At 41.6% G+C, this 17,881-nt stretch overlaps 1 protein-coding gene across 3 annotated transcripts in view; it reads right to left on the bottom strand.

Annotated features, from left to right (window-relative positions):
• The window catches only part of SHTN1 (shootin 1), a 61,645-nt gene extending 43,995 nt beyond the window's left edge, over positions 1 to 17,650 (bottom strand). The window contains exons 1-3 of one of the 3 annotated variants that reach the window (XM_051617812.1): positions 17,497 to 17,650; positions 8,885 to 8,937; positions 1,210 to 1,270 (exon numbers count right to left, since the gene is read on the bottom strand). In XM_051617812.1, the coding sequence (XP_051473772.1) occupies positions 1,210 to 1,270; positions 8,885 to 8,937; positions 17,497 to 17,554 (172 nt within the window). In that variant the 5' untranslated portion in view covers positions 17,555 to 17,650. Of the gene's footprint in view, positions 1 to 1,209; positions 1,271 to 2,812; positions 2,875 to 8,884; positions 8,938 to 16,668; positions 16,738 to 17,496 lie in introns of those variants that run through there. The other 2 variants (XM_051617813.1, XM_051617814.1) reach the window with 2 other exon arrangements.
• Positions 17,651 to 17,881: the final 231 nt, after the last annotated feature.

Here is a 17,881-nt window from a genome sequence, read left to right as displayed (position 1 = left end):
ATATGTGTTTATGCCAGGAGAACAAATAGAAGCTGAGTACAGGCCAAGTTTATTCACAGACACAAAGCCGATGTAGCTCTTCATCAATATAATTGCTTTTTATATTGTCGTTTAAATAATGGGCTCTATTATTGCCTTAAAATCCTAATATTCCTGGCATTTTATCACTATGTTTACAAGGTATGTCCTTTAAAAATGTGAAAGGAAGATTAGAGAAACCCATAAAATTTTACAACATCAAATATTACTTCAAATTTTAAGTCTTAACTACTTGACGTTTTCTGCCACACTCTGGTATTCCTTGTATCATAACGAAAACAAAACAGGCTGCAATTTTTTTCAGAGGAATTAGACTTAGAGAACACTCTTGCCTCACAGAGCAGTTATCCAAGATCACTTAAGGCAGTAGATGATTCCTGTTGATTTTAGATTATTCTCCATAATTGTATCATACAAACAATTATAAAATAGAAGTGAGCAAATTCCCCTATTAACAGTCAGACAAAAGTATAGACCATGTGATTTCCTTCTCCTGCACTAACTTCATCCACATTTCTGATGCTTCCTTGTGCAGTTCACCACACTGGCAAAACCAGACATAACAGACTGCAATTCTACTGTAATTGTCTTTTCTAAGGAGGTATTCCACTAGGATACTTCCACTTGCTTTGTTCCTTCCAGACACCATACAGTTTCAAGAGAACCATTACCATAAAAGTGTAAAAGTGAATATTGACATTCTCACAGCTCAGACAAGATGGAACCTGCTCTACAGAGAGACAGCAGTTAATCCTAAATAACTTCATTGGTGTATCTATGCTGAAGGTAATTCTACTCGTTCTTCATGAAAAAACTAACATTATTATTATTAATAACAACAATCAGGTCAAATCCCACTCAATACAAGCATATATAATTCCAGAAGTCACTTGCAAGATCCAGGTGAGACTGAGCCACCTTTGTACCACTGCATTTTCACCACTTTGCACCTTAAGAATGGATACTTGAGTTAGGGCATGTAAAGACTGTCACAGCAGTTAGTCTGACCATGGTCAAAGTCCCACTGGATTAACTCCGTCAAACAAGGCTTTGAAGGAGAAACAGCAAGTGGATCCCGATGTCTCCATCCTTAATGCTGCTCTAGAGTATGCAGACAGATGTTTATAACTCTTTAACCCAAAAAATTCCCACCAACATTTATCAACTTACTTTTCTGAAACTCCTCCAGTTTTTTGACAGCCTCATCTCGTTCCTGCTTGATCTTGTCACACTGTGGAAGATAAAACTGCAATGAAACACTGATCCCAGTTATTTAATTAGCAGTCAGTCACAACATGCAAAATCAACAAAGATCAATTGCCTGCACAGTAACTTAGAGAAACCTATCAAAGCACCATTTCTTTTTGCTCTCAGTCATGCTAGATCAATGAAAACTATACATAAAAAATTCATTACCCAGAGTACTTCTTAACCAAGCTGGCAAGTTGCATTTGATTTTAGGTTCCAATTCAGAGCTACTCTGAAAATATTTTAGAAGAGCCATCTTACCCAAAACTGATATAAACAGTCATCCATATTCCACACAACAGTAAAAGCAATACTGTGGGTGTCAAGAATGTGCTTTAAGTCCATTTCTTTAACACAAATAGACTTGGAAAAGAACCTCACATTTCTATACCTACGATATGCAAAGACAACTTCAAAGACAATAAGCAGGGACATGCTGTTCAGTTTAATAACATCATGAACAAAACTTCAGCCTTGAAGAGGGGAGGACACTAATTTTCTTACTTTGAGGATTTCCCATCACCCCAATTTTACTAATTTGGGGGTTAGCACTAATACTACACAGGGCTGCAATCACTGATCTTAAGATGGAGAGGTTTCTTCAAAGAGAAAGAATAAAACAGACATTAAATAGACTTCCCTAAGAAAACCTCTGCTATAAGTAAATGAAAGAACTCAAATAAATGAGTAAACTGCACAAGAGACACAGTCAGTGATTAACCACACTGTGAAAAACACATGACCCAAGGGGAAGTATGACTGGCATCCACAGCGTACCAGACATCCTTCCTCACATGCAGTTGTCTATGTTCACAGTAATAAATCAACATAAGACCATGAATTAACTTCTGGAAGAGATCTGTGTGACTGAGCTCCTCACATTGTAGATGCAATGACAAGGATACCGGTCATTGGAACAGAACTGGGGAAAAAAAAAGCAACCCCGAAATTCTTTTGCTTGATTTTCAGTTTTTCCATGAGGACCCACTTTGAGTTAGCTGAGAAAGGAGTTTGCTGTTAAGTAACAAGAAGGGAGAGAGTCTGATTCAAAGGCAGCCAAATTCAAGAGAGCCCTTCTATCAGCTCCAGAGGACTTTGGATGAGGCCCAAAGAAGGATCTGCTCTTGGGCAAGGAGAGGATGCTGTTGGTGTCACCTCAGGACGACAGGCTTTGGAAGCTAATGCTGATGGCTCTCTGTGGAAGCAAAAGGAGCTGCACCCAACAAGCAATCTCTGTCTCTCTCATGCCACTGGGGTGAAATGAGGCAAGGGACAGTAGCTGAGTAGGGGGAACAGCTCAGGCACCAGCTGCTGTAAAGGTCTGCGAACCAAGTAAGAGCTGCAGAAGGAGCAAGACGTATTGAGCAAGCAGCATGGGATGAGGACCCGCTGGTTCACCTGTCCCTGCTAACAAAGAAGCTGTCTGGAGAATTTTGCACAGGAGAGGTGGGGAAGGGAAATCTGTTCATCAGTCTCACTGCTTGCTACCCTCCCTCTCAGTTTCCTCAGCAAAAGTTTGCCTTACCTTACCAGCAGAAGTGCAGTCTAAGAACAGAAGGCAGTCAAAGACATGGAAAGAAAGTATTTCTGATTGCTCCTGCAGAGCACAGCTCGGCTGCAATGGGAGGATCAGTGTTTGCTGCTGCCTCTTTGTATTTTACAAGAGAGACACTGTCACCACTGGCATACTTCACCCACGGGTTTTTCTGCATGCTGCAAGCTCTCAGCCCACTGCACACTAAGGGAGCAAGTGCTTTTAATGTTCAATTGAAAAAGCAGGAAGATCAGCATTTTAAGGGTCTGATCTGCTGCCTGTGGAATTCAACAAGATGCTTTCCTACTGATGGAAACCTGGTTGTAGAAGATGCAGTACAACCCCTATCCCAATGATAGGAAAAATTCCTTTTGAAATCCTCCAGCAACATGCTGCAAGGCGTAACAGCTTTCCCTGTGCAGCCAAAAGGGGAAGTTAAATGAGCTATTCCACTTCACCTTGAGTGCTATTTGCAGAGCAAGCTCCATTTGGACCACGGCAAGCTGACTGTTCTCCTGATGGCTTCGCATGTTTCCCTGCACAATCAGGGTCTGTAGGTTTGGGTCTCTAAAGAGCAATTCCTGCTCCCAGTTGCAGCTTCCTGAATATTTTCCTTTCACTGCTACTGTGCTTCAGAATGAAAGAGCAGGAAGAAAAGGAGAGCAGGAGATTGTTGCCCTTGCTGAAATGATCAATGGAAAGCACTTTGCCTTTTGTCTTGCAATCAGACCCGTGCAAGCAGAGCTGTTATAAGTCCTACCATAAAAACCAGTTTATAACCAATTTAGCTAAAAATTAGAAAAATTAACTACTTGTATGGTTTCAAACTGGAAAGTCACACAAACAAAACATTCTTATAAAGTAAATAAGTTTCATGATGAAAACCATTTTCACTCCTTACAATAAATTTACCTTACCTTTAAAATAGAAAAGTTTAAAATATCAAAATTTAGGAGTGTTAGCTGCTCTCAAAAAGCTGCACAGAAGCCTTCAAAATTCACTGCCACCTCACTTTTCAAAAGAGTAATTTGAGACATACAGTAGAATTGTTAATTGACAAGAATATCACTAATCCTAAATGTTAAAAGGCAAATAGCAGAACGTTACTAAAATACTTACTGTTCCCTGTTCACATTCAAGCAGAAGCAACTGTGGAGAGGAAAAAGCTTTCAAGTATTTACTAAGTTGCCACTTGTCAGTATTAACTGATAGCTCCATACCCAAGAGAACTCTCAAATGAAAAATAAAGCTAGTATCTTTTGAGTTGTCGCTCAATTTTCTGTCTTTAACTTTTGTTACAAGTTCCAGCTCCTCTGCAGAGGAAAATAAGCATTTATACAATCTTATTTACTATATTTTTAATCTCATATTTATAGCAGCATTATCCCAATATAAAACCAAAAGTAATAGACATCACTCCCATTTCAGTCCTGAACTATCGGAGTCAATGATAATGTCTTGGCAATTAAAAGACATTTCATCTGTATTTTTAGAAACAAATTAACAGTTCAGCTTAGAAATTTTTTTTTGTGAATAATTCCTTGCAATTATTCATTTTTGCAGGAGCAAGTTCAGGAGCTTTGCCAATCCCACTCATTTTCTGATTTTTGCCTTCTAGACACACAAGATATGAGGCAATACTTCCAACTTTGAACACGAAGAACTGATATGCTGACTCTTTACAAGTAAACCACATACATGACAAAGATGGGTGCTCAAACCACAGGATCATAGAATGTTAGGGGTTGGAAGGGACCTCTGGAGATCGAGTCCAACCCCCCTGGCAGAGGAGGACCAACTAGGACAGGTCACAGAGAAGGAGACTCCACAACCTCTCTGGGCAGCCTGTCCCAGTGCTCCGTAACCTGCACAGTAAAGAAGTTTTTCCTCATGTTGAGATGGAACTCGCTGTGCTCTAGTTTGCATCCATTGCCCCTCGCCCTATCACAGAGCACGACTGAAAAGAGACTGGCCCCTCCTTCTTGACCAGTCTCTCAGCCTTTCCTCATAAGATAGATATTCCAGTCCCTTAATCATCCTCATAGCTTCCATTGGACTCTCTCTAGTAAATCCCTGTCCCTCTTGAACTGGGGAGCCCAGAACTGGACACAATACTCCAGATGTGGTCTCACTAGGGCAGCGCAGAGGGGGAGGAGAACCTCCTTCAACCTGCTGGACACACCCTTCTTAATGGACCCCAGATACTGCATTATAGTGTGATGAACAGCAGCACATGAACACGGCCTGTGGTTGGAGCTAGCACAACACCAGGACAGTACCATGCCATCACAGGAACCTGACACTGCAACGTGATGTCACATACAACAGCCTGGAAGCCTGCAGATACACAGGTCTCTGCACACCCACTCCCACCAGCCTAATGACTCTTTGCCACTAATTCCAGGGAGGCCTGGTTTTCTTGCCTATTCCCTTCTAATGGGCTTATTTTTTGCCAGCTATTTTGCACATAAGCTCCTACTGACTTCAGTAAAGGGCCTTCAAGGGGCAAAAACAAGGAGGAGATTGTTCAGTCCAGATATTAAGATGCAAGAAGTTCACGTAGTAGCCATATGGTCAATTGAGTCATTGCTAAGCAAAACAAGATACATTCTTTCCCATTTACACACATTGTGAAATGTATGCAGATTTAATGCTGCTTCTAAAATTATGAGTGTGGTACAGTGCTCAAAAGTATCCTATGACATTTGTTATACTCTTATAGAAAGAATAAGCATAACAAAAAGGCAGAATTCCTTCCCCATTCCCATTTGCTGACAACACATATAGTCCAGTCTACACATGTGCTTTAACAGAACAAACACTATGAATGATGTATCAGAGATATAGCATTACACCTGCTATTTTGGGAAGCTGTCTTGCTTTTTTTTTTTTATATCCCCCTACTGGCAGAATGACAAAACACTGTCAAAACCAGCGTTCAGAGTCATTTCTCTCTGATTAGCAAGTAGTCAAATATTTATTCATGATCTGACTCTGAATACATCAGAACTGCATATTAAGTTATCTACGTTTGTGTGCAACTGAATGTTATTAATCTATTTTTGGGGGGACTGGTACGCATGTTCAGTTGGTTACTTCAATTAAAAGGATGACCTAAGAGAAGTAATCTGCGAATTTAATTTTTGCCCCAGTTTTTCAAAGTATTTAAAAATACTAATTAAAAAACAAAATGCTTGCACCAGTTTTGTCAGAGGCCCCACTAGAGGTCTCCAAATTGGCAGTTTAAGAAGGCAATGAATGAGGAAGAGACATTGTCAGTAGAAGATGTCATATTTTACTCCTGAATTTTCAAAGTTATTCACATCCTTTTAAGCAGCAGTACTTCAAACTAAGCAATCTATGTGAAAGTCAATTTACTATCCAATCTTAAGAAAAAACATGGAACAGAGAGCACAAATCTTCAAAAATTAAAATTATACCTTATTTTAAATTAGCTGCCTATTATACACCAAGTTCCATGTTCTAATTTAAACTAGGATCATTTGTCCACGACTCAGCTCATCTTTCAGAGCCATAGAAATGTACAGGCCACTTTGAAAAAAATTCCACTGAGTGCATCAAAAGCACATACACACAGTCTGCTCTCTAACTCCTGTGTGGTACTTTCCACAAATAACCTGCATATCTTTTTCTAAAAAAAATTAATTCCCTCTTCCTCCTACCAACGCAATGACGTGACCACAATTGATCCAGAGGAAGCCATTTGCTTACACTCATACTGACAGACAGTGCCAGAAACTGGAACAGAAATCACCACAAACTTCCCAGAGCCACAGGCAGAGAGACAGCCTGTGCTGTACTTCCTCCACTATCAGGTTTGAGTCTGCAAACTAAGATACAAAGTTAGAGAAACACTAACAAGCTTTCAGGATTACCCAAGCCTGCAGTAACATGGGGAATAGTTTCTTCTGTAAGCAAACATAGCCATGAACTCTGTATCAGTAAATTCTTTTTTTTTTGTTGAAGAAATGCACTGAGGGCCTCACTTTTAACCACTTGAGCCCAAGCACTTAAATAATTAAGCAGGCCTGCTTACACAAGCACACCAATTTCCAGGATGGAGGTTCTTGGATGAAGAATACTTGCGTAACAACTGAAAATCCTTCAGCCCTGAGCACACAGTTAACTAATTTGCCCAACTGGGGATGTAATCCCCATGTGCTCAGGGTTGGAGGATTTTCAGTTGTTACACAAGTATCCAGAAAAACATCATACCAACTGTCAGAAGAAACACACAGGAGTGGCTAGAGACATGCAGTTACAGGGAAGAAGTCTTGTAAGAGTGTGGAGCAAGGAAGAAAGAAGAGCAGAATGCAAGAAACAATCTCAGAACATCTCATTTCATCTCAGTGTTGGTGACAACATTTTTCACATTAATTGCCTTCGAAGAAAAACATTTTCTGAAGAAAAATGCAGCTCAAGAAAAGCCTCATTCCCCTTCTCTTCCCAAGCTAAACAGAGCTTTGTTCAAGAAACATCAAAGCTAGCAGAATCTGGGTTCAGGGCAAAGCTGGAGAGCCCAATTTTCATGCAGTGGACAATCCTGCTGTGAAACTCCTCACACATGGTGGAAGCCAACCATCACCACAGGCTTGTGAGGGACAGGACAAGTGCCTCTGTGGAGAGGAGAGATCTCCTGGGATATCTGAGGCCCTGGTGTAGGGCAGCATAATGGGAATGCAACAACAAGCACGATAAAAAAGTCTAGAAAGTCAGTGTGTAGGAGGGAGTGAAATACAATATGCTGAGCTCAGTGGAAATACAAATAATCATTGCTGAAGCATAGCATGAAGATAATTTTCAAGTTTTATTTAATAATAGGAAAGTAGTTAAGGACAAGGTCTTCCCAATACAGACTTTAATTGCAGCGTTTATAGCAGCTGGACTAAATGTGACCCTTCAGAAATGACTTCACAAAAAGCTAAATTAAAACTACGTGTCTTGGCAACTAACAGGGATTTGAAAACTAACATGTTTCTTGCATGTTCAGGTCACTAATACTGGAGAAAAGAGAATTTTCTATGTACAACACAGCATAGCATTGACTCTTCTGCCATCCCACTGTCTAGATCTGATAAGAGACTTGAACTGGTCACAGTTTCTTTTGGCAGGTATCTGCTAAAAACCTTTTGCACATTGACATGGATTTATGCAACAGAACACTGCCATCAAAGCTCTCTGCTCCTGTTGGCTTCCTCGCAGAAAGCAGCTGTGTTGGATCAACAAGAGTTCTGGGTAGGAAGAGCTACCTTACAGAATATGCTTAATTTTACTACTAGGAAGATAATGTATCATAATTAATGAACAGTCTAGAAAGTGGTCATTTCTTCTTACTCCAGTATCTCTGAGCAGTAAAAAAATTAAGCCTGCACTAATGTATGAAGTTCAGCCCACACATTCAAAGCCTCCTTTCAAGTTGGACAGGCACACAGATTTCACAGGATATGTAATGTGCTGCAAATCTGTTCTATGCTGCAGTACCATTCTGCAAGTTGAGATAGGGTATCTTAGTCTTCTATTAAAAGTTGGGGGGCTTAAGGAGGAGTAGGGCAGGGAGAAAGACTTCCAATACCTTCAGAAATCATATTCTGACATTCGGAATTTTCAGAAGGGCTGGGTGAGAGGAGTCATTTTATTTTCTTTTCAGTAAGTTCCACTGTGCAAATCAAGTTGTAATAGACTAAGGTTTAGATCCAAGAGTAACAAGTTTTCCCAAGAATATATAAACACTTGAGTTGGTCTATACTCACCCTGTAACCATATGCAAAGCGGATATAGCAGCAATCATTAAAACAAAACAACCAACCAAAAAAAATTAACAGCAACTTTTCAGGAGTGGGACAGCTAGAATAGCTGCTGGGAGTTGACTAATAATACATACAGGGAGTCCTTAATACATACAGGCATACATGTAGTACTTAGGAGTGACACTGTTATAAACAATCAGCTGAGCTCACAAAAGCAGATGACAACCTCCCATAGGCATAAGGTATTCTAACATTTAGCATTTTAGTTTTAAAGAAATAATCAGTAGATACAAACCTCCTCTTTCGTTTTCTTATTCTCTGCTCTAAGCTCTTCATATTCACCAATAGCTATACAAGGAGGAAAAAAAAAAAAAAGAAAAAAGTTAATATTGCAGCATCTCCTTTACCCAAATTAGCTCTCCATTTCATTCATTTTAAAGCTCTTCTGGCTATCTACATAGACTTCTTAAATAACAGGGGTCATAAACTTCATTAATAGCCTACAGATGAATTGGATATCCTTTTCGAATTGAAGTAATTGGGAAGCGGCTGAAAAAGATGGTGACTGCCAAAACAATCAATTTTTCATCAATGGAGTGTTAAGCAACCTTATTGATCGAGTTCAAAAATTACAAGGTGAATGTACTGGCTTGCAGCCACCACTTCAAACCCACACTGGCTCAGGTTACTGATCAATGCTAGGAAGCATGGTTATTGCAATACTATTGCACACATTTCTAGAGTAGCTGAGCACCTTTTTTATTTATATATTAACATATTTTTCCAAAAAGAGTCCTATGAGTTGTTGGGTTTTTTTTTTCTTTAAACTCCACAGAGGCCACACAAAACAACTGTATGATTTACCCAAAATTGCACAAGAACTCAGATGTAGGGATCAGGTGAGAAGGGATCAACCTCTAGGATGCTGGAGGTCCACTGTTTCAAAGTAGTAAATAATATGCAAGATTTTGAAATGCTGGGGAGGGAGGAGAAAAGGAACATCATGACAGCGTAAAGTGTAACTTTATTTGTAGGAGCTTCTTGTTTGAAAAAGTTTATCTAGATCTAGAAAGGACTAGTAGGTTTTCAGGTTCTACATGCTCATGTCTTCAGATGTAGGATAAGGCATGTTAAGTTTCATCTTAAACTTTAACATATCTGCTATCATCAGCTGAAAACTATACATGTATACCTTTTATCCAGTTTTAATTAAGTTGGCTTGAAATAACACCTATATGCTAGGTGTAGCTTTTAGGTACAAAGAAAAATTTGAGGAGATGCTGATGGGCTGGTACAAGATGTAATTTCAACAGCCCTCTCATTTTATTCTTGCAGTATGCATCTTAAAGACTGACAAGTGTTTCCTTCTAGCAAGGTTTGTTTTTCTAAGGTTTGGAGATACATTCAACATCTTTTGAGTGACAATAAAATTTCTATGGTCCTGAAGGCCAAACTGCCCATATGAGACACAGTGAGAGGATAACAGAATTGGGAAGTTGGGGCAATGATGGCACCATTTTACTAAGGTAGTAAAACGAAGTTTAAGAAGGGCACACAAAAATTCACAGTAAACTGAAAGCTTAATTGGTAACTGATTGATTGTTTCTGCATATTATTACCCTTTACTCTGCCCCTGAGGCCCCTTCCCACCTCTCATACTCAAGAAGCTGAAAAAAACACCAGGTAGATGAACAGGCATGAAGCTGCACTGAAGTAGTTGCCCTAAGAAAGGGCACCTAAAGTGAAACAACATGTTTCCCACACAGTAACTTAAAAGCTATGCCTCTTGATCACTGTGTTCCACTTCTAAGCCATTTCCCTGTTCCCTTTAGGAAAACAAGGGAAAAGATTTCTAGCATGCAGATACAAGAAAACGAACAAACATTGTATAAACAGATATAATTCAAGCTTATTCATACTTGAAAACTGCTTGGTTTTGCTCGCCTTTAAGACAAACTCATACTTGCTGCTCAATACTTTATAAATGACTGAAAAGAATAAATACAGATTTGCCCCACCCTCGACAGGTTTCCTCACGTGTTCCATGAATAGAAAACTGAATCATCAGCCCTCAAGGCATGGATACAAAAACAAGCTACCAAAAAACAAGGATAAGAACTTACACAATGCTCCAGCAGTGCCCAGTACGGGTTCACCTGGGTGAGATTGGGAATTAAGCTGCCTGTTCAGAGTAGCCCTTCCTTGTTGTACTGCAGATGGTAATCCACAGCATGTTCATCATGGAATGCAAACAAAATCATCAGGTACTTCATGCTGCACTCACAGCACCTTTCTTCAGTGCCTTTTTACCATGCTCACCATGCCCTCACTGTCCTTGCAAAGCTATTACTTCTTCCTTGAATACAGCTAATGCACAGTAAGGATCTGATATCCTAGAATAAGATTGTTCTTCACAGATGGCAACCTCTAGATGATGCTCCCATAGAGATCCCATCATTCAGACTTTCAGGTATGATTTATTAAACACTAAACCTAACAAAGAAACTGCTGTTTTTAACAGGCCTGGAAACAGAAACAATAATAAAAAACTACTACATGTTTTCTGCTGTCAGAGGTTCTACAAATGCAGAAGATGACTTAGAAGTTGAGAAGTGTGACTGGGAAGTTGGTGCATTTTTTTTTTTTTTAACCTTATGAGATGGTATAGCGAAGTTGTTATATTCAGTTTTTCACGTGTTTTATGTACAATGAGGTTTTGAGGCCATCTCAAAAAAGGTCAAGATTATACATAACCTACACTGAAGCACTAAATGTCATAAAGCTGATAATGATCTCTTTGCCCTAAAACTACCCTAGAACAATTAATACCAGCAGCATTAGGCAACACTTTACATGTTCCAAATTCCATGTAGATTATTTAGCTGTAAAACCTCTTTGGTAGAATAGGAGGTATATTTGTCAGTCTTCTTTGTAGATTGACAAGCCATGAATGCTATTGTACAAGGACTTTCCCAAACCTTTTCTGAGAGACAGGACTATTTTTTTGTCCTTAATCTAGGAAGGCTCTCACACAATATACATGACAATAGCACCTGAGCATCTCAAAACTTCTCACATCTCAGTATGACTCTTTCAGATTATGCTATATGTACATTACCCTAGAATAAAGATATCTCTTTCCAGTAAATTAGAGATGAATGAAACAAACAACTGAAGATGTTTTACTAAAGGTGCTACTGAAATCCCATAACTCTACATCATTTTTACAAAGTATCAATATTGTAGCATGCATTGACAGTAAAATACCTATGCTGTAGTCATTAGCCTTCCAGTGAATCCTGAAGAGCTGTAACAAATATGTATTAGACACCCCTTGAGATGCTGTTGCTTTCTAATGCTAACTTAAGTTTATCCTTAACAGAATTATTTGTGATATACAGCAGCATTATATAAACAGTGTACCAGGATACAAATCACGTTGCTTCAGGCTGTCCTCATGCAGTTTGAGGGCAACACTACAAGACTATGGAAAGAACTGAATAAAAGGAGAAAATGACCTCATTTTTTGGGCTGTAGCTCTTAACCCACCCAAAAGATTACCAGACAACCCTGCTCTCACTGTACAACAGTCAAACCACAAAACAGCCAACATGAGTGAGCACAGCATGCTCCTTCTGAGCATGACCACCCTTGTTCATCATCTACTCACTCAGCTCCAGTGGCCAGAAGAGACTGTCCAGTCAACACGTCTCAATGCACATCACCTGTATTAATTAAGCAGGTAACTTTGTATACAGAAACTCCTTTAATTATGTCTTAGTCTTTTGATTTTTAGTTGTGAGTCTCTGTCTCCTGAACCTGAATTTGCTAACAGAAGATATGTATTATCTAAATTAGATACTTACTACGGCTAGAAAGCACTTATTAGTAAAACAAGGTCATAAGGGTAAAAGTATGTCATGACTATAATTCCTAGTGAAGAACAGAAAAGACACCTCCATTTACTGAGTGGGGTGGTGAAACTCTTCCTACTCTTTTATTAAAAATCTTCAACCTCTTTTCTGAAGCTGTACATCAAAAAAACACAAATTAACAAAGCAACTTGAAAAATGCATATGCTTTTTTTGTAAACCAAGGTGGCCTTCAAGGATATTGAGAGCCCTTCCATGCCACACTAATGAGCAATGCCACGCCAGCATTTCAACCCTACTTATTTAAACAAAAAGTAAGGAGAGCTGTCAAGGAAAGCTCATGTCATTCCACTGTAGACTATGAACCAGGCATGCCTCTACTGATAACAGGCAAAATAAGAACTTACAGTACAAGAAGTCCTTAATTCTCCATGCAACAAGCTAACCTAATGAAGTAATTTTTTTATTTTTGGTAGAAAAAAATTAACATCTAGCTTTTTGCAGGTTTGAATGTATCATTACTCCTGGCAGCTACTCTGCACCAGAAGCTTTAACAGGACTGCTGCCACTACTCTCTCATCCCAGTGTACCTGGAATAGGAAGAGTTAGTCTTTTGTACAAACCATCCCTCAAATCACATGTAAGTATATAAAGGTAATTGTTAAATACAAATACCGTAAATCAGATTTTGCCTGTGTTTCCACATGCTTTGATTTTACACAAATCTGTAAAAGTACAAACAATTTTTTAATGAGACCCCAAATTTGCATGCTGCAGCCTTATAACTTCCTGGAGTCTGAAGAGGGAAATTAAACACCCCACAGTCTGATAAATCCTAACCACTAAGCTCACACCAGAAGATTTGCCTTCACAAGTTATGGAAAAACAAATATGGTTCGACATAAGAAACTGAAGTGGGAAACACTTTAATAAGTGAAGAAGGCATTCAAGCAGGATGGGTTCTGCTGGGGAATGATGGCTGCTGTGTATGGACACCAACATGCACAGGTGTATGAAGAAAAAAAAATTATCTGTCGAGCAGATGACTACAGAAGGGAATGCAGCAGCCAACAAGATATCCTACCCTAAACAAAGAAATTCCTCCAGCCATAAAAATTACCCCTCTGTCACAAAGAAGAATAAATTTGTCAAACCACATTAAGAGCTTGTCAATAGCACATACTTTAAAAGTACTGCTCTGAGATTTTGCTGACAGATTGCCAGTCTGTTCCTTAGAAGATCCATGGTATATTCCCTTATTCAAAGTTTCTGACATTCTTAGGGTTTTTTTTAAGAGATGAAATAGATCTTGTACAGAGCCACAGTGCTTGGGACTAGAGACTGGAAACCATCACACTTCATCAAATCCAGCCAACAAACAGAGAGCAAGGTAAGATCTTTAAAACTGATGAAGAAAATCTTGTGTATTTAACAGTAGTTGTTAAGCAGAGCAATTTTGCAAAGTGAGTAGAAATGTGACTGTGACAGTAGCAGCTGAGGTGTAACTTCACCTCTTTTGTAATCCCAGATGTTCTGGTTGCTGACTCCTGTTTTCAACTGAACAAAGAAGTAACACAGCAGCAGACGACTATCTTTAAGGGCAAAGTACCTGCAGTGCCAAAGGCAAACAAGGCAACCTTCCAGGCAGGTAACAAATGGCTGTTACAATGCAGCTTTTACTCAGGTTTGCTACAGCTTTTACTCAGGTTCTGCAACCAACCACCAATAACACAAGGTTTTGACCACCTGATTTTCTTTTAATTCAATTTTTAAGTCTTACCCCTAGAAATTAAAAGGGCGAGTTGAACAGAAATGTGCACTGCTGGAAACAGCACTTGGAGTAGTTAGGTAATACTAATATTTATATTGGATCTGCTTTACTCAACCAAGCCATCTCAGAAAGCCATTCACAGGATTAAAACTCAAACAATACTTCGAAGTCCTAAATATCATCAATACAGAGGCAGTGTTTCTCTGTGACACTCACCTTAAACTTGGTAATGGAGCGAGCTGAAGAACTATCAGTATCAGATATCTGAGTCTAACATCCAGGACTTGGAAAATTCAGCATGGGTGAAAGATAAGCATATCTTGCACACAAACAGCTTCAATGTCGTTCAGAGCTCTTCAAAAGAGCCAAGTGAATTTGCCCAGACACCAGTCAGTGTCACAGCTGCCATTGAGAATTAAGCAGGCAGCTACAGATCACGTTGTCTCAGGTTCAATCTACTGATCTTGGTTCAACAGCAGTTGAAATGTGACAGCAATCAGCCACACATGCTGCTGTTTGCCTTTCCCTCTACTTTTTGCATCACTTCTCAGCCAATTTAGCTACCTGGTGTCAGGCAAGTTTCTCAAGACTAGGAAAAATGCATCCTGAAAGAGAAGCCAAACCAGGACTACTGAATAAATGTTCTCTGAAATCCCTTCAAATCAATGGATGTTTTTCAGAAATCTGACTACAGACCATAATGTCACAGTAATCTGAAGCCATATGCCACTGTGAAGGCAATAAAGGTAGGACTCTGGGAAAGTATGTACACTCATTACCCCAAATATTTAGAGACAGAAGATCCCATTTACTTCCAAAGTAATACTGTTATCTACACCTGGAAGCAGTAAAGAGAAATAATTTTTTTTTCTCTTCTTTTCATGCTGCCTCAGCTTAACAGAGCAACCTAAAATTGCTTGAAGAAAGCTGTTAGTATCTCAAATAGTTCTGTTTCCTTGTCAGTAAGAATGGAGGGCAAACTATATATTCAAATTTACAGTATATAAAAAGCATATAAAACTTACAGTATATAAAAATTTATCTACCTACAGTAACATTATTTAGGTCATTACTGTTAGGATTAATTTTATACATCTCATTACCTTTTCATCGCTTGAACTCTTTACTTTGTCTTGTCAGTTAACATAATTTAACTACAGTATGCTACCATAATTTTGCATTGTTTTGGATGCAAAACAGCACAGAAGTGTATTTTCAAGAGTCTTTTGCCAGGTAATTTTCCATCTATAAAAAAAAATCCCTACATTCTTGCCAGCCATACAATGACAAAAACATTTGCCAGCCTCACAATAACATACTAAAACTCTTACATCTGAGGAGAAACACCCATCAAGAACAGTGCCCGACAGGACAAGACCTGCTGAGTACAGCTTCTATTTCAACAGCTTAAATGGATCTGGGACAGCCAGTCCTCAAGTTACACTATCTTTCCCTTGAACTAATTCCTGCAGTTCATACACTCTCATTACACATTAAAGGCTACTCAGCCTACTGGAGCAGAAGACTTTCAGACACCAGAACTGAAGGCCCAGTCTAACCAATTTCAAGAGGCTAGTACTTCTCTAAAGAACATCCCAAACTTGCTTTTTCGCAACTGATTATTGACATTTTAACAGCTGTCCTTTTGACACAGACAAAGGCACTGAGAGGAAGGAGTCAGTCAGCAAAACCCAGATTTTTAGCCTTATTTTTCAGTCATATGTTATCAAAACCCATAGCTGCAAGATTAGAAGTATTTCAATGGGTGTAAAATTCATTATAAGTCAGAACCTATGCAGTGCAGCCAGTAATAATGAATTTACAATGCTCAGTGTACAGGAACAACTAAAAAAGAGGTGCCAAAGCAGGTCACAGATAGTTCATAAATATCCAACTGAAATTTGGTTAAGAAAAACTTCTGCTATACAGCAGAGGTGACTGAGCGTGTTTCTGGTCAGCAGGAGTGACAGCTCACGCTCCCACCATTCCACTCTTTTACACAACTTTGTCCAACAGGTGCTTTCCCAACAGCTCCTCCCAAGCCCCCAGGGGGACCAGGGGAATGCAACTGTGGAAATGAACAGCTGTGAATGACAGCGCTGGTTGGTACTCTGCACCCCCTGTGAGACAGGAGGCACACCAGTCCCTTGATGCCTGCTCACAGGCAGATGTCCACACAGTTCAAATGGCTGGTAATGCTCACTCTTCAGATGTTGTCTACTTAACCAGACAAGGTAGAAACTTTGCTAGGCAACATGGTTTGGGGACGGACTGACCAGAGGAGCTAGGAAAGCAGGCTGCCTTTTGAGCATCCAAGCTCTTTTCCACGCGCCTTCTTACAGAAAATTAAACATTACAAACTACGCACTCAAGCAGCTGGTCATTCACCAAACTGAAGCACTGGACTTTCCTACAAAAGCACAAAGAGTGACTCACACGGGGAATCCAACCAGCCCCAGGCAAGCACTTCCTTTCCTTTACACTGGAACCACAAAGGCTCTACAGAAACGTTGGGGAGTTCCAGGGCGAGCCTCGAGCCAAGGGCGGGAAGCCTGCACGCCGATGGAGCACGGGAGAGAGGGCGTGCGATGGATGGGCTGGCTTAGCACCGGATCCTGAAAGGCGAAGCGGGGGACAGGACCCGATACAAGGTTAGGCACGGCCAGGCACCTTATGGGAAGCGAAGCTCCGCAGAGGAAGAGAGCAGGGCTGACAGACTTTCAGCTCCTGGAGCCAGGCAGACATCCCGGCTCACCAGGAGCCAGGGGATCCGCGACACACGCGGTCAGCACCGCAGGCTGGGCAGGAAGGTCCGGGTTGGCAGGAGGAGCAGCCCATGTGCACCACAGCCTCCCGCCCTCCCCTCAGCCCCCCATCGCCTGCCGCGACGCCCGCCCCACCAAGCTGCACCCGAGAGCACCCGTGGGGAGGCGCGGCAGCCGGGGCGGGCACCAACAACCCAACACGTTTCGCTCCCGCTATTGATTTAGTTAAGGGTTTCGGTTCGGGTTGTGTTTTTTTTCCCCCCCCCCCTCTGTGTGGACAGCGAAAGGGACCTGGGAAGGAGCGGGGGGCCTGACGGGCGGGCCGGGGGACGCCCAGGCCGCAGCCCCCCGCCGCAGGCCGCGCCCCGGCCCCCCGGGCCCCCCGGGCCCCCGCCTCACGCCCCCGCCTCACGCCTCCCCCCCGCCGGGCCGAGCCCGGGCCCGCGGCGGCGAACGGCGGGGAACCGCTCCCTCCGGCGACGGCACCGCCCGCCCCTACCTTGGTCCTTCAGGCTGGCGAGGAGCTGCAGCTGCTTCTCCTCGTCGGAGCTGTTCATCTTGCCCCGCTGCCCCCGCTCCGCCTCACCTAGCGCGGCTACACCTGGCAGCGGGCGGCGGCCGGAGCCCCGGGGCGCGGCGAGCGGCCCGGCCCGCTCTGCACATGCCCAGACTCCCGCGGCGCCCCAGTGAGCATGTGCGGGGTGCGGGCACCGCGGCACCTCGGCCCGCGGGCGGGCACCGGCGGGCGGGATCACGCACGGCCCGCAGCGCCGGCTCCTCTGCCCCCCCTGCCCGCTCCCCTAGGCCGGGCAGGGCTGCTCGGGATGTTAGCGGGGAGGGAGGAGGGGATAAACCCCCCCCCACCCCGCATCAGGCCAGCGGGC

Source organism: Apus apus, chromosome 4 (genome assembly GCF_020740795.1).
Source record: "Apus apus isolate bApuApu2 chromosome 4, bApuApu2.pri.cur, whole genome shotgun sequence".
NCBI lineage: Eukaryota > Metazoa > Chordata > Aves > Apodiformes > Apodidae > Apus > Apus apus.
Note: the sequence above shows the minus strand (reverse complement) of the source record. Positions and strands in the feature narration are given on the sequence as shown.